At 36.4% G+C, this 23513-nt stretch overlaps 1 protein-coding gene and 1 pseudogene across 4 annotated transcripts in view; one reads left to right on the top strand and one right to left on the bottom strand.

Moving 5' to 3' along the window:
• Positions 1–23513, top strand: part of TMEM67 (transmembrane protein 67) — a 44162-nt gene that overhangs the window by 9777 nt on the left and 10872 nt on the right. For all 4 annotated transcript variants that reach the window (XR_009005825.1, XM_057532304.1, XM_057532303.1 and 1 more), the window contains exons 7-22: positions 1285–1347; positions 2831–2985; positions 3100–3208; positions 4012–4098; positions 4422–4487; positions 6157–6313; positions 6699–6822; positions 8806–8911; positions 11619–11675; positions 12735–12833; positions 14945–15043; positions 15299–15385; positions 16891–16990; positions 17085–17224; positions 18709–18849; positions 23075–23155. Coding sequence is in view for 3 of the 4 variants with exons in the window: in XM_057532304.1 (XP_057388287.1) it covers positions 1285–1347; positions 2831–2985; positions 3100–3208; positions 4012–4098; positions 4422–4487; positions 6157–6313; positions 6699–6822; positions 8806–8911; positions 11619–11675; positions 12735–12833; positions 14945–15043; positions 15299–15385; positions 16891–16990; positions 17085–17224; positions 18709–18849; positions 23075–23155 (1671 nt within the window). In the remaining variant the exon portion in view is untranslated. The remainder of the gene's footprint in view (positions 1–1284; positions 1348–2830; positions 2986–3099; positions 3209–4011; positions 4099–4421; positions 4488–6156; positions 6314–6698; positions 6823–8805; positions 8912–11618; positions 11676–12734; positions 12834–14944; positions 15044–15298; positions 15386–16890; positions 16991–17084; positions 17225–18708; positions 18850–23074; positions 23156–23513) is intronic.
• Positions 20954–21718, bottom strand: LOC114236819 (signal peptidase complex subunit 1-like; annotated as a pseudogene).

Here is a 23513-nt window from a genome sequence, read left to right as displayed (position 1 = left end):
TTGACATGTCTTTCAGTCTTTAGGCACTACCTTGGTTTCTCTATACTGTGTTCCAGGCTCAACCAATGTAATTATAATTTTAAATAGTCATGTAATACTCCAGTTTATGCATTGAAATTCATGTAATTGTATGTCTATTGACTATTTAGGTTTTCTGTTATTAATAATATTGCTGTCAACTATTTTATGCACAAAGATGTGTTTTTCCTTTTGGGGAGATTATTGCCTTGAGACAAATTTCCTAAGTGTTTCTAAAAATTCCGTGGATATTGTTTTACAAAGGACCATACAACTTTGTCACTGGCATTGTCTGTGGCTTCATTTTACATGCATTTGCCAGTGCTGTTGTTATTGCTTTCCATTTTTACTCAGTTTTTTTGTGTGTGTTAGTCAACCTTCTATGCATAAGTTTTCTTCTTATAAAATGAGAATTTTTGCTTATTGAAGAGATGAAAATAATGAATTATGAAGTGACTCATAACTTTATTTTAGATTTCTTTGACAGTTGTGGTGTCATGATTCATATAATTTGGTTTTATTTCCGTTGTCCATGTTCAGAGAATTTATTCTGAATGGTGCTTCTCGGTGTCTCATTTTTTAACAAGATATGCAGATGAGCTTTACAGCAGTGGTGCTTAACTAGAGGCTTGTATCTGCAGCTTTCAGAGCACATGCATGCCTTGGTCTCATCCTAGACATTCTGTTTCATTTGGTTTAGAATGAAGCCAAGCATTTTCTGTTCTTAGGAAATTCCACAGTTGATTCTGATACCCATCATTGTTTGCGAATCACCACTTTGGAGATTTTACATATTAGTTACTCTGTATATCCCCAGTCTCCAGTTGCTTAGAAATCATTCACAAATATTTCTTTTTTATTACTTGCCTATTTAATACAGTGTAATAATCCTAAATCAGTAAATGTTAACCAATACTAAGTCAGAATCTAGTTTTTCTTTTACTTTTTTGCACTTTGATTTTTGTTTTTTGTTTTGGTGAAATGGGCATAATAGTGTTTTTTTTTTTTTTGATTATAGACATACTTTGTTTCCTTATATCCTTTGCCTAAGTGATGTGATTTTGTAATTCAGTCCTATTTGTAATTACTGACATTGCTTAGAATTAATTCTTATATTCCCATTAGAATATATTTTTCTGATAATATTGAGAAAGTAATGTTAGTTATTTCCGACTCAGCAATATGCATATTAATGTCTTCTAAACAGTGTAGGGTTAAGGAATTTCTATTTGAACTTAAAACTAAAATTCATCTTTTTGTTTACAGGGCATGTCTTTCACTTCAGAATGGTTTGCAGAGTATTTGCAATCATCAGCAGCTGCTTGTTGGGTATGTTTGAATTTCTAGAAAATAATTTTATTTCATTTCAAAGAATTGTGATACAATTTTTTCCCCAGTTAATAAAACTTTTCTAAGTAGATATATCTCCTTAGTCATTTTCTGTAAGAAAAATAAACCCTTTCTAAGTGGACTGAAAGAGAATACTAAAGAAAATGTTATTCATTTCACATTTCATTATTTGTAAATTGAATGTGTCCAAACTTATTCAGCAGAAATTGAATGTTAGGGGAAACTGTTTCATACTATCATTTAGTAAATGTTTATTGATGACCTACTGTATGCCAGGCCCTGTTCTCAAATCTTTAAGTTATCTATTTCAGGAAAAGGCAGAGGAAAAATCCCTCGTGGAATTATATTGTAAGTAAATGTTAGGTGGTGCTAAGTGCTATGAAGACAAATAAATCAGGATAAAGAGCATAGAGAGTGGAAGGTGGTGCTATTTTATGGAGGGTGGTCAGGACAGGCATCTCTGGGAGCGTGATATTTGAGTAAAGATCTGAAGGAAGTAGGAGAGAGCCTTGTAAATATCTAGGGGAAGAGTATTCTAAGCAGAGACTACAGCAAGTGCAGAGGTCCCAAAGCAGGAGTTCTCCGGTGTTCGTGCTAAAGAAACAGGAAGGAGACCTGAGTGGCTAGAGCAGAGTGAGCAGGGAAAGTGGAGAGATGAGTTCACGGATGGAGGGAGTGACTATGGTGAGGACTTGGAGTTTACTGGAAGGGATGTAGAGGATTTTGTGTAAAGGAAGACAATGGTTGACCTCAGGTTTTGACAAGATCACTCTAATATGGAGAGCAGATTTTGTTGGGGCAAAGACGGAAGCGGGGGCACCATTTAGGAGAGCATTAGCGTAATCCAAGTGAGAGAAGGTGGACTCGTGGACAAGGGTGGTGCCATGGAAGTGTGAGAAATGTTTAGCCTCTGGCTATACTTTGAAGATTGAGCCAATAGGATTTAATGATGAGCTGGATACGAGAAGGGAGAGAAAGAATATTACTGCAGTGATTTTTATTTGAGTAACTAAAAATGGAGTGGTCTTCTCCTGAAGGGGAAAACTGGAAAAGAAGTTTGAGGGGCAAACTCAACAAATGATCTTATTTTGCTGTTCATAAACAAATCACTTAAAATGGATCAGATTTATATGCATAAGCTCTAATATAGGAACAAATTATTATTCTTTCAAAAATAATTATTCTACATAATAGCTTTTTAAAATGTCATGCTGTTAGTTCTTCTTTTAATTGCTTGTCTTTATATTTCCACCCAAAATTTACAGTTAAAATGTACAAATTATTTATCTGCCATATGGAAAGTTCTTTTCTACTGAAATTAGAGGAAAGGTATTAAAAGCAAAAGAATATCCAAAAAAAGAATTTGCAGAATAGGTAAAGTTAAAACCGAGCGTAATTTTTATATCAACTTTTGCTTAGGATGTTAAAGTCCATACATTTCTTTGTCATTGTTCTCTTGTAGGTGTATGCCAATCTAACATCTTGCCAAGCTCTTGGAAATATGTGTGTGATGAATATGAATTCTTATGACTCTACCACTTTTGATGCATGTCGACTGTTTCAGTTTATCTTTGAAAATACTGCTGGACTGGGCACTGTTCATTCTGTTTCATTTTGGTAAGGCTACTCTAAATGACGAACCATCATTTTGACAAAATTCAGTGCAATTACTTTCACAAATACATATTAAGAATTGTTCCCCATTATTAAAACAATTGTGATTGTTTATAGGAGACAGAATCTTCCATGGCTGTTCTATGGAGACCAGCTAGGATTAGCACCTCAAGTACTCAGTACTACACCTCTTCCTACAAATTTCAGTTTTAAAGGGGAAAACCAGGTACAAGTCACTATATTATTAAAAGATAACTACATTTTGATTTATAATTTTAAAAGGTAACAAGAATATTACTAATCATAATTCTTGATAGGCTTGTAAAACTTTAATTACTAAACTAAATCTAAATATTAGCTGCTGAGGAACTAAACAATATAAAGTTTAGCTGCCTTACTTGAGTATATGATACCTCTGGATTATGTCGTTATGGCAGCAAGTAGTACTTGTGGGGTTGGGAAGGACAGTTTTCATCACCAAATGCAAAGCCATCTCTGTCCTGTATCTCCACATGTTTAAAAACGGCTTCCAAAGATTGACTGGGATTCTTATGCCTTTCCTTAGCACTTCACAGCTCCAAATTCTTACCTCAACTTTTTGACCTTCTAGAATGAAAGAACAGATTTTTCCCTCCCCTGCTCACCCCCCATACACACACACACACACACACACACACACACACACACATTTAACAGGTTTGAAAAGAAGTTATCTGTCACCAGCACTGCCTCTCAATTCTGAAATAATAGTTTTTGTGCGAAAACCCAGTCCATTTATTTTGGTGTGTTTAATCATAGAGATACTTAGATTAATGTTGCTTCAAAGTAAAGATAGTTGAATTCAATATTTGATCTCTGGAAAAAGAAAAGATCAATCAACAATGAAAAAAATTTTATAGACTATTTTACTGAATATATACTCTGGAAGTCTAAACTCTGCAAGTTTGTATAGACTGTTTTATGTAATATATATATTTATAGAGTTTCAGAGTATGTGACATTGTTTTATTCTTGTTTTTCTTTAATCAGAATACAAAACTGAAGTTTGTTGCTGCTTCTTATGATGTAAGAGGAAATTTTCTCAAGTGGCAAACTTTAGAAGGAGGTGTTTTACAGGTGAGTATGATTCGAGCTAGAGAATTCCTAACGTGTCTTATTTTTGACTGAGGCAAAGATGAGGAAAACACTAGATTATTGCTTGGATAGAGCATCAGTTGCTTGGTAGAGTTGATTTCTTTCATGTGTTTTAAATTGGAATTTCTTAAAACTACTTTAAGTTATGACTTATAACAAAGATGCTCCCTTAACTTTTCATTCCCTTGATACATTGAACGAGTATTATATAAAGTATATGTCCATGTTGAGTGTTGAGAACCCTTGACTATAAGCAAAGAAAACATTTGTGAGAGATATTTATCAGTTGTATTCTTTTGCTGTAGCTTTGTCCAGACACAGAGACAAGACTAAATGCTGCTTATTCCTTTGGAACAACCTATCAACAGAATGTAAGTTGGAACTATTTTAGACAGTCTGTATTTTAGCTTCATTTTTTCACATCAGCAATAATTGGAATATCTTTGAATTTTTGAAATTGGAAATTTTTTGTAGTAACGAATAATTTCACCGATGGATATAGTTTTTATTAATCTAATCAGCATGAAAAGAGTACCTTGTCATAGATAGAGTCTTAAACATCATAATCAATTGTTTATTTACTTCTAGGCATATAGGTCATAAAAATAATCTCTACTTTTGAGCATTTTAGAATAAAGCAAAAGTATTACTTCATTTTTAGTGAACAATAAAGTGTTATCACTCCCTCCTCCCTCTACCCTCCAGAAACAAATAAAAATGCTTTCCTTTTCTCTCCCTCCATGCTTTCGTCCCTCCCTCCCTCCCTGACCTTCCTTCCTTTGGTAATGCATTTTAAAACTACAGTATGGTACAAAGGAATATTGTGAGCCATTAAACGTTTGAAAGAAATTCACTAGTCTACAAAAATACTTCTTGATAAAATGCATATACATGCGCCATAGAACAAAACTGTGCTTCCAGTTTTGTTAAAACCACATTGAAAAATACTATCAGGGAAAACAGATTAGAAGAAGATAAACATTTTTAACAGTGGTTATCTCTGAATGGTGGGATTACAGGTGATTTTCTCTCTTTTTTATATTTTCCAAATTTTCTATCATGAACGTGAATTTACTTTTATTATCAGAAATGACTTCTATGTTATTTTTAAAAAATGCTATTGTGTGTCTACCTTGGGCCAGGAGAATCAACACCTGTTAAATGCCTGCTGCTGTATGCTCAGCATTTTATCATTTTTATCTCATCTGACCCATGAAATAACTATGTGAAATACATATTATTTGTGTTTTATGAATGAGGAAATGGTGCTCAGTAAGATTAGGTAATTTACTCAAGGTGTTGCATCAAGTAAATGTTCTGTTAGGCTTGAAAGTCATAGTTTTTCCATTGAACGTGGTTGCCTCTCAAGGAGTTCACAGCCTAGTAGAGAAAACAGCTATATAGACAGACAAAGAATTGCAAAGAATGTGATGTGTTGTTCTATAGATATGAACAAGGTACCATGTTAGTCCAAAGGAGGGTTCATTAGCAGTTCCTGGGGAAATATAGAAAGGCTTTACAGAGTGAGTGATACTTGAGCTTGTAAAATGAATATGAGTTTGCCAGGAGAGCACAGTGGGGAAGGGAATGTCAAGCAGAAACACCATTTGCAATGTCAGAGAGATGTAGAATAGCATAGCATATTTAGAGACTGTAAGTAGATTAGTGTGACTGGACCATAGACAGAGAGGGAGCAGTGGGAGATAAACCTGGCTCTGTTAAGGGGAGCCGAATCATAAACTGCAGTGTACATCAGGAGAAAGAATTGGGACCTCATTCATAGGATAGGAGTTTTTAAACCTTTTCACTGTACACTTACTGTTGAGAATGAATGGGTTGTAGGACAAGATCCAAGTTAGTTATTTTGGCCCTTATAAAAGAATCATACATAGTATTCATGTTTTGAAAGACACATGGAAATGTGTATAAACACGATAACTGAAGATATTTCATTTTACAATTAAAAAAAACTTTTAAAGATAGTAAATATGCTTTCTAATTTTCAATTTGGATACTTTCATTTTTCATTTTATTTTCCAGTGTGAGATTCCTATCTCTAAGATCTTAACTGACTTCCCCATGCCTACATTTTATGATGTGTACCTTGAATATACTGATGAAAATCAACACCAATATATTTGGGCTGTGCCTGTGTTAAACTTAAATCTTCAGCACAATAAAATATTTGTGAACCAAGGTAAGGCATCCATACATACCACTCTTTCTCTGAGCTGAAATCAATAAACCAGTCAACCAACATGATATTTTAATAAATCACAGATTATAAGAATGGTCATAGATTCTCTCTGAGTTTAAGTTTCTATATAGCATGCCCAAAAGTAAAACAGTAAGGTTGCTGGTATATTTAGAAATTTTTACTAAATATATCAGGCTTATTATTAAGAAATTATGTTATTGCTAAAAGTGTATCCTGAGAAAAATTAGTAGAACTGTAAAATCAGGGCTAATTTTAGTAGAAAATTTAGTAGAACTGCAAAAGTTCTCCTTGAGAGCAATCTTGAAGAATTGAAGGTATTTTTTAAATGCCATCTTTTTTTTTTTTTTTTTTTTAATTATAAAAGACAGTAGCTCCGGCAAGTGGCTTCTGACTCGGCGCATGTTCTTAGTGGATGCACTAAGTGGAAGAGAAAACGACTTAGGAAGTCAGCCAAGATTAATTCGAGTTGCTACCCAAATATCACTGAGGTAAACAAACGTCTAATGCACTAAATGAGGCTTAGAGTATATGGGAAAATGTGGTAGTGAAAGTACTGACCTGTAATTATCAGATGAAAACAATAAGAACACCTGAACTGGAACAATACATAATGTGTTTTTAGATGTCCCGATAGATTGGGATACACTAATAGAGGGGAGAATTACGTCAGAAGAGATTAAGGACTTTTGCCAAAATTCATATTGTAGGCCCACTCTAGACCTGCTAAATTAGAATGGGTTGAGAGGGGGAAAGTGAAGATCAGTGGGCTGAAGCAGGTATGTTAGAGCCTGCCAGGTGATTGCAATAGGCAGGCCTCCTCTGGTTCCATCTCCTTTAACAGCTACTGTTCTAAGTTGGCCCTCATTAATTATCAACACCTCACTCTTCCTAGGATACTTTTTTTTTTTAGTAAATTTATTTATTTATTTTTGGCTGTGTTGGGTCTTCCTTGCTGCGCACGGGCTTTCTCTAGTTGCAGCGAGCGGGGGCTACTCTTCGTTGTGGTGCACGGGCTTCTCATGGCGGTGGCTTCTCTTGTTGTGGAGCACGGGCTCTAGGTGTGCGGGCTTCAGTAGCTGCGGCACACGGGCTCAGTAGTTGTGGCTCTCAGGCTCTAGAGCACAGGCTCAGTAGTTGTGGTGCACGAGCTTAGTTGCTCCGCGGCATGTGGGATCTTCCCAGACCAGGGATCGAACCCGTGTCCCCTGCATTGGCAGGCGGATTCTTAACCACCGCGCCACCAGGGAAGTCCCTTCCTAGGATACTTTAATGATGACCCTGCCTTAGGGTAGTGCCTTGCAGCCCTGTGTGTCTTCTCCAGTGTGAGATTCCTATCTCTTAAGACCTTAACGAGCCTTCCCACTCCAATATTTTATGATGTGCACCTTGAATACACGGATGAAAATCAACACCATCTTCTTTCTGGCACTTCAACATACATTATTTTTTTCATTTTGATTTTTATGATAATCTTATGAGGTAGGCAGTACAGAAGTTTTGTCATATACCTTGCTGAAATCCAACTGTGCTGTTTTTAGCAGTCCCTCAATCTAATGTAGTATCCCTAGTGAAAACGAAATTGAAACTAGTCACGCCTGATTTACTCTTGGAGAAACTATGCTGGCCACTGGTGCTTGGCATTTTCCTTTCTGAGTTTACGAACTGTACATTACTAATGCATTGAATTCAGCAAAATGTACCCCATTATGTGCCCTAAACAGTATTAGATATGACACAGTATTTTGTTCAGAATTCATCTTCTTTGAAAATTAGGATATTATCTGCCTTCCTCTAGGCTTCATGTAACACTTCTCTTTTTTTTTTTTTTTTTAAAGACTTTTTTTTAAAGGAATTCCTTTATTTTTATTATTTATTTATTTATTTATTTATTTATTTTTGGCTGTGTTGGGTCTTCGTTTCTGTGCAAGGGCTTTCTCTAGTTGCGGCAAGCGGGGGCCACTCTTCATCGCGGTGCGCGGGCCTCTCACTATCGCGGCCTCTCTTGTTGCGGAGCACAAGCTCCAGATGCGCAGGCTCAGTAGTTGTGGCTCACGGGCCCAGTTGCTCCTTGGCATGTGGGATCTTCCCAGACCAGGGCTCGAACCCGTGTCCCCTGCATTAGCAGGCAGATTCTCAACCACTGCGCCACCAGGGAAGCCCAACACTTCTCTTTTGAGTAGTCCTCAAAAGTGGTGCACAGTACTTAACTGATTTCATCTGTAAACTTCATAGGACCTAGATCAACAAGAGTTTCTAATTTGTCTCAGAGGTTATATTTCAATATAAAGTTTTGACCACTTCAAATAGCCTATGTTGTTACCATTAGTTTATGTTTGACCTCTAGTTTTTAGTAACTGGTAGTTCTGAGATCACCAAGACTATCCATATCTAATTCAGAAGAAACAATAAGTTAAATGTATGTTTAAGGGCCTAGATGTATTTATAACTAAAAATGAATTTTCTTTTAACAGTATCCGCCTTGTACCCAACACAAAAAATGGAAATATCTACCCTCCCTTAATTACCGTTGCCTACAGTGACATTGATATCAAAGATCCCAACAGCAAGTCTGTGAAGGTGAGTTCCTGGCTAATCTTCGCCTCTCTATGTGTTAGTATAATGCTGATAGAGTTTGTATTATGGTCAAAAGACAATTAGTCCTTTTTAAAGTTTTAAATAAACATGGCACTTTATATAGTCAAGACTTAATTATTTTTTACTAATAGTGGTAAGAGGTAAGTTCTTATGGATCCTGGGTATAAAAAAGCAAGAATTATGTTTGTCAGTAGACAGCGTCACCAGCAGCTGGGCCTCCCTGTTCGGTATCCTGGGGTATGCTGAGCCATGCGGCATCTGCTCCCGTCCTCTTTGGCCACCTTGCTTCTGTTAAGATTTTGCCTCCTTGACTAACTAAACCAGGAACTCAGACCTTAAGTGGGCATGTGTGTTCCTCTTCTCACCAGTCTTGCCCACTTGATAGAGACACAATTCAACAGGCAGAAAGAGAATCAAATTATCAGCTTTATAACTAGTAGTGCTGAAGTGAGCTAGAGAATGCAGTTTGGATCTGCAGCCAATTAGTCTTCTGCTGTTTCCCAACTCAGTTAAATTTAACCACAGAACTAAAATCCTCCCCTGCCGGGCAGGGCCTGTATATGGAAGCGATACCACGTACACACTGAAAACAGGCTACACCAAAGAGAATGAGCCTGGGGAAGGCCGAGCCGCACGACACAGTTCCTCCTCTGTACCTCACCAGGCAGGTGAAGCACCCCTGCTTTGACGAGGGGTAAATGAGAGAGGGTAGAGATCAAAAGCAAGCTAATCCTTCTGTACTTCTTCCTCATTCCCTGTCCTCTCCAGAAACATGAGACTTGGAAGGTGAGCATTCCTTACCTCCAAGACTCACTGATAGCTTTTAATTCCTATTATTTTACTTTTCTGAATTTTAATATTCTAGTTCTTCAGCCAGTGCTTTTGGCCCCTCTGTTGTGCTTGTACTTGTGCTCAGCTACTATTGGATTCAGGCTTTCATTAAGTGAAAAGTAGGCACATAAATAACTTTTCTCTGAAAGATTTCACATCCTCATTTGTATTACCTGATTTCATGTTAAAATTAGCTTCAATTGCCTGTATTTGTATACAGTATAGTGAGAGGAGAAGAAAATCCAGAAACATGCTTAGTAACAACAAAAGACTTCCTGGTTTACGTCTTCCTGGAATGGTCATCCTTGGGTAGTCAGGAATATATTTATCTTAAAATAAAACACTTCTGGGTATTTTCTTTAAATATTTTTCTTGTCCAAAATATTCTAAACTAAGTCTTGACAAGTTAGAAAACAAGAGAAAAAAAGTTGAGAGAATCATAAAACCGTATTGAGGAAGTCCACCTCAAATTCATTCTAATTGTAGAATGTACAGTTCTTTCATCATTTCTTAATTTCTCATGACAGCTATTGTAAAAGTTCTACATTCATTTTAAGTATCCAGCTACATCTCTGCTCTCTCACCAATCGCAAATAACCTATCTTGGTATTTTACTGAGCAGATCAAAACCATCCAATATGAATTCCCTCAGCTTTCCTCTTTAATACTTAAGTATCTCTGTTTCATTATCTTTCCTGACTCCTGTTCCTGTTTCTAAGAAAAAAGGACCCTTCCCCCTTTCTTAAGCGAACTTTCAACCTGTACTTGTTTAGGGTACTCCCTCCAGTATCCTGTTTCACCCACAACCCTTTATTCAAAGGAAAGGTCCCTTTCCTTTGCTTATAATACCCTTCAGGTTGCCCCATCTTAAAAACAAACTAACACAACCAAACAGTAAAATCTTCCATCAACTCTGCCAGCTGTTCAGCTTGCTATCGTGTGTCTTTCCTTGGTTTCCCAACCATTTACTCTTTCATCATTTGCAGTTTTGGTCTTGCCATTTGCTTCTTTGAAAACCTGTTTCATGAAGTCAGCAATGAATTCCACATACACTGGCTTTATTTCTTTAACTTGACACTTATACAGTTGACCCTTGAACAACATGGGTTTGAACTGCAGAGTCTACTTATACATGGTTTTTTTTTTTTCTTCACTAAATATGTACCACAGCACTACACGAAGTTGGTTGAATCCATGGATGCAGAGGGCCAACTCTAAAGTTCTGTCTGGACTTTTGACTGCACGGGGGTTGGTGTCCCTAACCCCTGCATTGTTCAAGGGCCAGTTGTACAACATTTGACACTACTGGTGACCTCCTCCTTCTTGAAACTCCCTGTTCATTACCTTGGTAAGACTTAGGTATCTTCCCTCTCCTACTTCTCACACTCCTGTTTCTCTTAACCCTTTACTGGTTCTTCTTTCTCCTGTCTCAATATAGTGGTATCCCTAAGATTCTTGTTCAGCCCTTTGATTAATCTGCCATCTTAGGCTGTGATTGTTTAGCCAGTTGCTGAATTCTTGATACATAAGATCAGTCACACTTCTCAGTTACAGAAACCTATCAGAAAATGAAATATGGTTAATTTGGCTTGACTGCTATTAATGAACCTAACCTAACTCCTAATGAAGCCCTCTTTCTTTAACATGTGTTCAAAAGGGATGTTTAAAGTAGCATGAATAATTCCCAAAAGCGTATTCATTTATGTATTGATACAAATAAGGGCCAACTCTAGTAACATTGATAGTTCAAAAGTATGACATTTATGGTAAAATTCAGCTACAAATGTATTTTTATAGTAAAAGTAGGTTTGTGTTATATAACTTCAGTATGGCTAATTTGCTTTCTTTTAAATATCAGATTTCTTTCTCAGTCACATATGAAATGGATCAAGGAGAAGCACATGTCCAGACAGATGTGAGTTTATTTTAACCTGTAAAATACTTACAGTATATTTTTTAATTAAAAAAAAAGTTTTTACATGTACAGGAAAGTTGTCAAAATAAAGAGATTTGCAATATATCCCTCACCCAGCCTCCCCTAATGTTAACATCTTACCTGATGGTAGTACAGTGATCTTAATCAGAAAATTAATATTGATGTAGTCCTGTTAACTAATCTAAATACTCTTTGGATTTTACAGATTTTTTTCACTATCCTTCTTCTGTTTCAGGACCCAGTCCAGGGTCACATATTACTTCTAGCCATCGTGTGTATCTTTAGATCTGACAGGTCCTCTGTCGTTCTTTGTCTTTCATGACTGACACTGGTATTTTGGCCCTCAGTTGGGTTTATCTGATATTTTCCCATGATTAAATGTAGTTTTAGCACAAATGCCACAGAAATGATGTTGTACCCTTCTCAGCAAATCATATCAGAAGATACTTGATGTCAGTGTATCTTATTAACAGTGATGTCAACTTCGATCATATGGCTAAGATGGTGTCCACAGAGTTCTCCACTGTATTTTTCCACTTATAATTAATAAGTATCTTGTATCTTGTGAGGAGATACTTGAGATTATGCAAATATCCTGCTCCTCATTATTCTTTTGCCCTCTAATTTTAGCACCCATTGTTAATTCTTGCCAGTAAAAAGTGTTACTGTGACATTTGTCTGATGGTGATTGTATATTTCCATCATTTCTTCTATATTTGTTAATTAAAGTTCTACTATAAGGAGGAACTGTCCCTTTGTCCACATTGATTTATTTATTCAATTATTTATTTAAATCAGTATGGACTCATGGATATTTATTTATTCTAGCAATGATAATTCATTACTATCTATTTTCTTGCTCAAATTGTCCCAGATTTGACCATTGGGGGTTCCTTAAATTTGGCTCCTATGTCCTTTTAGCCACCTTCCACCACCATTTTTTGAGTACTTCCTTACTTTCTATTTACAGTATCTTTGAACATGGATGAAATGACTTTATGAAATTACATAAATTCCAAAATTTTTTTTTTCCTTTAGATTGCTTTGGGTGTGTTGGGTGGACTAGCTGTTTTATTGTCTCTTTTGAAGACAGCAGGTTGGAAGAGACGCATTGGGAGTCCCATGATCGATTTACAGGTATGATCACAGGAATTTTTTAAGTATATTTTTATCTTTTGGCTGTTTTATATCCTTCTAATAAGACACAGCTAGAGAGTGAGTAAAAAGAATGAGTAAAAAGTTCTCTGGTGTATAGGACTAAGAGAGGTGTATGCTCATTTCCCTCCCGCGTTGCTGTGGGCCAGTCTGCACCCAACGGCAGTGCTGTTCTTGTTTCCTCACGTCCTCACCAACACTTGCTGTTTTTCCAGCCTTTCCATTTTTTGCCAATTTGGTGGGGTAAGTAATATGTTATTCTTGATTTAATTTTCATTTCTCTGATTACTCTTCGTATGCTTTATTAATCATTTGGGTTTCCCCTTCTGTGAACTTCCTGTTTATATCCCTTGCCCATTTTTCTAATTAAGTTTTCAGTTTTTCTTGTTTATTTTAACAAGTTTTTTTTTTTTTTTAAAGATTTATTTATTGATTGATTGATTGATTGCTATGTTGGGTCTTCGTTTCTGTGCTAGGGCTTTCTCTAGCTGCGGCAAGTGGGGGCCACTCTTCATCGCGGCGCGCGGGCCTCTCACTATCGCGGCCTCTCTTGTTGCGGAGCACAGGCTCCAGACGCGCAGGCTCAGCAGTTGTGGTTCACGGGCCCAGTTGCTCCATGGCATATGGGATCCTCCCAGACCAGGGCTCGAACCCGTGTCCCCTGCATTAGCAGGCAGATTCTCAACCACTGCGCCACCAGGGAAGCCCCCTAAACAAGTTTTTATATTTTATTTATTTAGAGTTTTATGTATTTTCTAAATATAAATCCACTTTTGGTTTTTGATGTTGAAATGTATTCTCCAAGAGTGATTCATGTGTTATTTTATCTATGTGTTACTTTGTTTAACAGAAACTCTTGATTTTAATATTGTCACATCTGAATAGGTTTTCATATTATGGCATGTGCTTTTAGGATCTTGTTTAGGAAAGCCTCCCCTATCTCAAGATCAAAAAGGTATTCTCCCGTATTTTATTCTATTAACTTTAGAGTTTCTCTTCTCAATTAATCTTTTTTTATGTTTGTTTTTATTTTTATCTATCATTTTTTGAATATTTACTATGTGCCAGGCACTTTTTTAAGTGTTACGTGTATAGTTCATTTAGTCCTCACAATAGCTCTATGAAGTTAGGTATTATTATCATTCCCATTTTATACATGGTGAAATTGTGGCAGAGGTTAAGTAAGTTTCCTATTCATTTAATTTTTATAGCAACAAAGTAATAGGTGGTATTTCCATTTAGCTGATTAAGAACATGAGAAAGGCACGTAGTAAACTTGTTTGTGCTGGGATATCTTCCTGACTCCAGAGCCAATGTGCCAAGGAATCAGAGGAGGGGGGCTTGATTTACTGTCTGGGATAGTCAAGAAAGGCTTCCAAGAGAAGTGAACTTTAAGCTGGGTTATCTGCGCATTCCACAAATAGTCACTGACAGCCAACTGTCTGAGTGCCAGGCGCTCTACTAGGCACTGGGGGGGTTGTGGTAATGAGCAAAGAGAGACATGGTCTCTGCCCTCAGAGCTCACAAGAGTTTGCCAGAGAGAAGAAGGGAAGAATATTTGTAGAATCAATGCCCATTTCATTCCCCAAAACATTTGAGATGAAAGTGTGGAGTAGTTAATTATTGAGTAAGTGGTTGGAACTGGCAGATGAGGCTAAACATTTAATTTTTGTCTAGGTTGTGGAGGACCTTGTGAGTCAGGAATTTATATTTTAATAAGGAGTCACTGTACATTTTTAAGAAGGAGAGTAAAACAATCCAATTTACATTTTAGAAAGCCAACTCTGATTCTAGTATAGAGGATACATTGGAGAGAAGGATTGCAAACTCAAAGAAAATTAGGAAGCGGTTCTAAATTTCTTAGATGGTGAAAGATGAGAAGGGTTGAATAAGACAGAGGCTACTGGGAATGGATCAAAAGGTTAGGACCCAAAAGGTGTCTAGGAAGTAGCTGCAGTTGGTCTTTCTAACTGATCCACGTATACATGAAACAAGGCTTCAAGCTTGAGAAACTGGGTAGATAACATGTTATTAAAATAATAGTATAAATAGATTGTGTCTATAATGGCTGTAATTCTCTTTTTAAATTGCAGACAGTTATGAAATTCTTGGTTTACTATGCTGGTGACCTGGCCAATGTTTTCTTTATCATCACTGTGGGAACAGGTCTTTACTGGCTTATTTTCTTCAAAGTAAGTGATTTTCTGAATTTAACCTAAGTGCCAGTACCTGAATAACTTGTAAGCTTTCTTTATAAAGGAACTGTCTTTAGTTGAGGATATTTCTGATCAAGAGTATTGGGGCAAGTGCTAAACTCACCATTCCCTGAGTGTGCTGTGTTTATTGAGTGCATCACCACCTTCCTCTTTTATGCTTTCTTTGGGTTATAACTTGTGTTTAGTAAAAACTTTGTATGGTCATATTTAGCAGCATAATTTTTATCATAGGCACAGAAGTCTGTCTCTGTTTTGCTACCAATGCCGGCTCAGGAAGAACGTTTTGTTACTTATGTGGGATGTGCTTTTGCTCTGAAGGTAAGTTTCAAAGCACGGGTTACTGAATTTAAAAGACCTGCTAATAAGCACATAAGTCTTTAAAATTAAACTGCTTTCAAAATCTTTGGTGTAAAATTTAGTTTAATTTTGGAAGAAAGCGTGAATTAATTCTGTTTTACTAGGAAGTCTACTTTTATTTATAATAGATATCTTATTCTGAAGATCTGCCTGAAATAGTTTATTATTATTTAATTTAACCTGTTAATTGAGAGTAAAAGGTACCATGCTGGATAAAGTGCTGAACTCTTAGCATTTGTTCTCTGCCTCCATATTCCTTTCCTCTTCTTCCCATGGCAACCCCCCTCTCTACTTCATTGTTGTGTCGATGGATGTGAAGCTCTTTACATGCTTCTGTGGTAGATCTCATCCAATTGTGTTGTGATTATTAAGTGTCTGATGTTCCCACTGATCTGTGAGCTCCACGAAGAGAGGAATCATCCCATACTTAGATTTTTATCCCTTGTTTGATCAATAATGTACCTGCTAGGAAGAAGCCTTAGTTTAAACATATTCTGTAAATGAAAATACCAGAAATAAGGAAAAAAAAACAACAGTGAGAGCATGCTAAAACTTTAATTAGGACAAGCAAATTATAGTTGGAAATACCTTTACTTATAAAGAAGTTAGATGATCTAGAAAACAAAGTATGCTTTTGGAAACCTTGGGAAAGAGAGACAATTAATGCAAGATCCCTGTATGAGGAGGAGGTAGTGTGTCTCCTTTCATATCCCTATTTCAAAGAAAGACAGAAAAAGGGAAGTGGAATTAATATGTATATAAAAATTCTGTGAATTTGGTGATTCCGTTCTTTTGTGAGCTTCTGTTGATCTCCTAATGGTATTACGACTTTGTAACTTGTGAAAATTACATATTCTTGTGATTACAGTATGTTTGTTTCTTTTTTTTATTGAAGTATAGTTGATTTACAACGTTGTGCCAATCTCTGCTGTGCAGCAAAGTGACTCAGTTATACACATAGAGACACTTTTTTTTTATATTCTTTTCCATTATGGTTTATCACAGGATATTGAGTATAGTTCCCTGTGCTATACATTAGGATCCTGTTTATCCACTCTGTATATAATAGTTTGCATCTACGAACCCCAAACTGCCAGTTCATCCCTCTCTGCCCCCTTCCCCTTGGCAACCACAAGTCTGTTCTCTATGTCTGTGAGTCTGTTTCTGTTTTCATAGATAAGTTCATTTGTGTCATATTTTAGATTCCACATGTAAGTGATATCGTATGGTATTTGTCTTTCTCTTTCTGACTTACTTCACTTAGTATGATAATCTCTAATTGCATCCATGTTGCTGCAAATGGCATTATTTCGTTCTTTTTTATGGCTGAGTAGTATTCCATTGTATATATGTACCACATCTTCTTTATCCATTCATCTGTCAATGGACATTCTTAAAGAATCACTGTTGGTTTCAGAAGCAGGCTTAATGCAGATACTTTAAGGTGCTTTGTTTGTCATTCTCAGGCTCTGCAATTTTTGCATAAGCTCATCTCCCAGATTACCATAGACATATTCTTTATTGATTGGGAGCGACCTAAAGGAAAGGTTCTTAAAGCTGTTGAAGGTAATGAAAGTAACCATTTGTACCAAGATTCTTTTGCCACCATTGTAGAGCAAAGAAGGTGAAATGCTTTTACTCATTTTATCTCCCCTACCAGGTGAGGGTGGTGTTCGGAGTGCTACCGTTCCCGTAAGCATATGGAGAACATATTTTGTGGCAAATGAATGGAATGAAATTCAGACTGTGAGAAAAATTAACCCACTCTTTCAAGTACTTACTGTCCTCTTCCTTTTGGAGGTATAAACTGTTTGATATAATTGTATACAACTTATGGGTACCTCATAAATGTTAATATAATTCCAGCTAAGTTTTCATGTCAGTGGAAGAGTTTTCTAAAGGTTAAAATATTGTAATCAAGCCATTAAAAAATACACATAACATGAAATTTACCATCTTAGTCATTTTCAGTATGCAGTTCAGTACTGTTAAGTACATTCCCGTTGTTGTGCAGTAGTCGCTAGAATTCTGTTCATCTTGCAAAACTAAAACTCTGTACCCATTAAACAACAGCTCCGTCTTCTCCCCTCTCCCCAGTGCCTGGAAACCACCATTCTACTTTCTGTCTTTTTGAATTTGTCTACTGTAGGTAAGGAGTGATTTTTAAACCACTGGTTTGTAGCAGAATCCCATAGGAAGCTTTTGCAGAATACCTATGCCTTACCTCACCCCTCGAGATCATGTTCAATTCCGTAGCTCTGAGGTGAGCCCAGGTATCTATATTTTAAGAAACCCCCCCCCATTATTCATAGTCTCACTCCTGTATTAGAACCACTATTAGAAGGTTGAAATTTTCTAACAAATTATCATTGAACACCTACTATGGACTGTGTTCTGTCTTAAGACCTGGGGCTGTAGCTTAACAAGACACACTGAATGGGTACATGCTTGTGATCCCTTTACAGTTATTTCACGGGTCTGGGTAGAATTATTAAAGAAGTATTCAGTACTGAATATGAGACTGAAATATGGAAACTGTATGAGTAACAGGTTTTCTCTAGAATTAGCTGCTTAAGTAAGGTTAGATATGAATTATTAACTTGTATGTCTGTCTGCCTTCCTTCCTTTTTCCTTCTTTCCCGCTTTTCTCCATCCTTTCCTTTTTAAACCTAGAGGAACGTGTGTGTCCCTAGGATATATGAACACTGTCTCAAAAATTCATTTATAGTAGTGTTTTTTAAAGCTTTAAAAGGTGTTATGTGAGAAAAAAGTATTATAATGAAGTAAGTTTGGAAAACACTGGATTCAATAAAGTCATGTAGATTCCTTTACCATAAAACTTTCCAGAGCTTTTATTCTATGAAGGTGGAAGGCATGGAGGTGAGTATAATATACTAACTAAACTTATTTAACCATGGCTTCCTTTTATCAAAGATGATATCTTCCTCAAAAGACATTTTGGAAAATACTGTTTTAAAGTATAAAAGGTATTTTACATAGTGCCTGGCATATGTTAAAACTCATGAAATACTGGTTGTTCATTGGTAGTTTACTGAAGAAAACTGTATTGAAGAGAATACCAAATGAACTGGCTAAATATTTTGTATTAAATACTTTGTAATTAAAATACTGGATAATTATTTTTATCTAGATTGTCTACCATTTATACAAACTTGAATACTTTAGTTTTTCAAGGTAAGGAGTAGAGAGGAGGGTCTCATTTTCAGACTAGAGGAGTTTTCTTTATCTATGTCTGTTTAAATTATTGTTTCTTCTTATTTCAGGTTGTGGGATTCAAGAACTTAGCATTAATGGACTCATCTTCTAGTCTTTCCAGAAGCCCACCTAGCTACATAGCTCCTTATAGCCGCATTTTGAGATATGCGGTGTCTACTGCTCTTTGGCTAGTCATTGGAATTATACAGGTAACAAGAGATTGTTCTTTTAAGCAACATTGCCTCTCTATATTTTTAACTCTGTTTACATGCTAATCCTCAAAATTGACCACAACATGATTTCTATAGTATAAAGAAGGTGATAAGAACAACAATAATAATAACTAATAGCTAATTTTTACATAGTATGATAATCTAGGCACTGTGTTGATGAACTGCATTACACAAATTAACTTACTTAATCTTTATAGTAGCCCTCAGAGATAGATTCTTTTAGTATCCTCATTTTATAGCTGAGGATGCTGAGGCACAGAAAGGTTAAATATTTACCTAAAGTCATGCAATTAGAAATTGGCAGAACTGGAATTTGAACCCAGGCAATCTGATTTCAGAGTTCATTTCTTATCAATAGTGGGGCTCTGAAGGGTCTTTCAGAGTCTGCAGCTTTCTAGTCACAGGATTTAGTTTATATATAATGATAGGAATTGCTAAGTTACCCTTAATCTTTTCTTTTCTTTTAAAATGTAACTTATAGTTTACATTTATCTGTATATCATTAAATCTCTCAAAAACCAGTACCCCTTCTGAAATCTTCTTTGAAATGTTTATTGAAATAGCTGAAACTAAAAATAAGTCTTCTCAGGTCCCAGGGCTCTAGCAGAGGATCTTTTCTATGCTTACTTCCCTTATCTTCTTAAAGCTTTAAAAAAAAAGAATGAAAGGAAGAAAAGAAAGAAAGAAGCAGCAGCTACAGCGCTTAACTCTGATCTCTGCATTTCTTTCTCTTGCTTACAGACACTCCCATGAGTGGAAAAAGGCTTTCTGTTTGATTAAGATCTCTTTAACTTTTAAGTAAGCAAATGAAGGTGGGACCTCTAGAAAGAATAGGTTGAACTTCCTATAAACTGGAGAGCAAATATTTGCCTTAAAAGCTTATTTTAAAAGGTCTTTGGGATTGAAATCCCAAAATTCCTACAGAATTGGACCCAGGTGTCATTCCATAACTTAAGAATAGACTCTTTAAATTTCCATTTATTTTAAGTTGGTGAGACTTGTTCAAACTTGAAGCTATAGGATAGAGCTACTGAGGGATAGTTTGACCATCGGAAAAGGAAGAGAAACAGAAATTAGGATTTGAAATAAAATTCGATTAAAAGAATACGGGGTTTGATTTTTTTCCCTTCCAGTTTTATTGAGATATAACTGACATACAACACTGTAGAAGTTTAAGGTGTACAGCATAGTAATCTGACTTACACACATCATGAAATGATGACCACAGTAAGTTTAGGGAACATCCAGCATCTCATATAGATACAAAATTAAAGAAATAGAAAGAAAAATATTTTTCCCTTGTGATGAGAACTCTTAGGATTTATTCTCTCAACTTTTATGTATAACCTAAAACAGTGTTAATTATATTTATCATGTTGCACATTCCATCCTTAGTACTTATTTATCTTATAACTAGAAGTTTGTACCTTTTGACTGTCTTTATCCACTTCCCCCCACTTCCCCCTCCAGCCCCCACCTCTGGTAACCAGAAATCTCATCTCTTCTTCTAAGAGTTTGTTCATTTGTCTGTTTGTTTTTGATGTATAATTAACCTACAACACTATGTTAGTTCCTGGTACACAGCATAGTGATTTGATATTTCTATACATTTCAAAATGATCACCATGATAAGTCTAGTTACTGTCTGTCAACCGTATTATGGGGTTTGATGTTTATCATCAGTATAATAGTAAGAAAATATTTATTTTTACATATACCAATATAAGTTTTTGTGACTAGATCATATTTATCTGGGTGTAGAGAATTTAAGGGAATACCATCTGAAGCTTTTCATATTGGTTGAGTACAACAATACAGAAACCCCAAATAGCAGTGGCTGAAATAAAAGTGACTTTTCTGTCTCCCGTGAGAAAGAAGAGCAGAGGTCGGCAACGCAGGGCCATCAGGGTGGCTGCTGTCAGGCCCAGATGCCTGTTGTTCTGCTCTGCCCCTCAGGACTTCACCTCTAAGGTCACCTCGCAGTCCATAATGGCTGATGGAGCTGCAGGGGTGAGCCAGGGGAGAAGACCTCACCCTTTCCTCTTTTTTTTTCCACTGAGTTTTAACTGAAAACATTAAAACAGCTTAACTACTCATAATGAATTATGAAACTGTAATAGTTAAATTGTATTATCATTTATGAGGCATTTATTCTTCCTTATTTTGTAGACCTGCAAGAAAGTTTGCATACTTGTGTTGTTTTCTGTTCTGCATTTCAGAGGAAGATTATTAAGAGAAAGTCTAAAAGTTTTATAAATCAAAACCCAACTGAGAAGTAAAATATAAAGAGAACAAAATTTATATATAGCTGAGCATAGGTGGTTTTTAGCTCACGTTTTAGGTATGAAAACAATGTAGCTCATTTCACGTGAAACACAAGCAAGTAAAGTAGTAAAGCTGAATCATGAAAACCCCTATCAGTTGTTTTTAGCATGCCTCTTAATTTTTCTTTCCCCTGGTTTCTTGTCTTGTGTGCCGGAGTCTCAAACAGAGCAAGTCTCGAACCACTTGAGAGGGTGTCAGTGATAAATGGGCCACGAAGGAAAATGTCAGCAAACACGAGAAAGCAAATCCTGCCATAACTATGTAGTGCACCCAGACTGTTCAGCCACATACCCATAGATAATTCCAAGTATTGCAGAAAAGAATAATTCCCTGAAACCCCTGTTCAGCTAGCTTCTGGCCCTTGTAATCCACCTGTGTGGGCAGTGAGTTCAGATGCTCCAGCATGACTGGATGAGGAGGCGGGCAGTGGGGCAAGGGCAGCCCCAACTCAAGGACCATAGGGGCCACCGGGGTCTGGTCCTGTGTGCAGATTGGTGGGACTGCCGATCGGGGGAGTGCAGTGTACGCTCACCCTCTCCTCTTTGAGAGCCCTTTCAGAAGTGTCTTTGGCATCTCCTTGGTCAGAACTTGGTCACCTGGCCACACTTCACTGCACTGTCAGCTGGGCAGCAGTGTGCCCACTCAAGAGAAGTGTTCTGTCACTAAGGGGAAGGGGAAGGATTGTTCGGGCAGCAACTAGCTGTCTTGGGCACCACCGTCTAACCTCGTTCTTTGTTTCCCATTCTGCTGTCATTTGATAGGAAAGTATTTCTCTCCATGGTCACATTCTCAAACTATCAGTGTTTATTCCTAAAATATCCATAAAAGTTCCTTTAGCCTATTACAGTTCCATAAATTTGTCTATACAAACTCTTCTTGATTCTCATAATATTAGGCTTTATTGTTCACTCCTTATATTTCCCCAAACCCAGCTTCTTCAATTTTTAAGTGGCATCTTTTAGTTTTTAAACTTTGAATGTTACTGTTTTTCATGTCATTCAAAGGAGTTTTAAAATGTGTACATAGAGTATTTAGGAAAGTCTTTTCAGTATTCACCTGCTATATTCATTTACATATCTGAGTACATTTTATGTGCGAGGCACTGTGCTGAGCTCAGAGATACGCTGTAACAAGAACAAGTCACAGCTGTGACAAGTGCTGTGAAGGGCATCAGCAGGGAGATGAGATAGTGAGTAGAGGGGGAGGTAAGGGGAGTGGAAGTTAGGAATGCGACAGCAGGTGACAGCTTTGAATTGGGTGGTTAGGAAATGTTATCTTTCTCTGAAGTGTATCTAAGAAGGCCTACAATGTAAACTTTTCTCTTTTGATTTATAAAACTTCCCTTTGTAGTATTGTTATTAAATCTATCTAAGAAGACACTTGAAACCATTCCATTTGAATGTTTAACACATTATCTGTAGTTGAAACAGAATACTTGACATATGCTTTTTATGTGCTACTCTATCAGAAAAGATTAATTTGAAAAACAGTAATTTTTCTAGTGGCTTTTTGAATTTAAGAGATGAGCAGAATTGCAGAACCAGACCTAAATCTGGCCAGTAATGCATTGGTTTATCCTAAAGCTTTTAAAGCCCCTTACTTCCTCCCCCTGTGTTTGTCCTGTCTTATTTTAATGACACAGAAAAGTTTTTAAAATTCAAAATAAGCGCCCTCAGTGAATCTTAACACAGTTCCAAAGCACCCTTCCTTTGACAGAAGAATCAGAAATGATAAGTAGGATTTTATCCCACAGGAATTGTTATTGGCCACTATGTTCTTGGTTGGAACTTCTTTTTTCTTATGACACTATACTGTGACTATAAAAGAAAATTAAATCCTAAAATCTAATAAACATGAACTTGGCTTAATGTTTCAGATTGTGTTCTTTGCTGTCTTTTATGAGAGATTTATAGAAGATAAAATTCGACAGTTTGTTGACTTGTGCTGTATGAGCAACGTAAGTACTTTCTGACTTTATCTCGCAACTGATATTTCTTCCTTTTTAAAGGTCATGAGTACACTACAAGAGGCTTTAAAAGTGATTTGCTATGATTGTATTTTTAGTCTGATTTCCACTGGTGGTTAATTCCAGAAATGGTTATAACAAGCTACAAGTTAATATTTACTGTCTTAATTTTTCCTTCCTTCTTTGCAGTTTCTTAATTATGAATTGCTTATGCCACCAAACAGTTGACTCAGCCTGAAGTCCCTGAAAAGTTTTCATATATCAACCCTGTTTCTTCCTTTCTTGGGAGTGTCTCCAGTATCTTTTGCATCTACTTTTTAAAATAACCTCATTATCCTTTATTATCTTA

This window comes from Balaenoptera acutorostrata, chromosome 17, assembly GCF_949987535.1.
Source record: "Balaenoptera acutorostrata chromosome 17, mBalAcu1.1, whole genome shotgun sequence".
NCBI classification, from domain to species: domain Eukaryota; kingdom Metazoa; phylum Chordata; class Mammalia; order Artiodactyla; family Balaenopteridae; genus Balaenoptera; species Balaenoptera acutorostrata.
The sequence above is the reverse complement of the archived record's forward strand: the minus strand, read 5'-3'. Positions and strand labels throughout refer to the sequence as shown.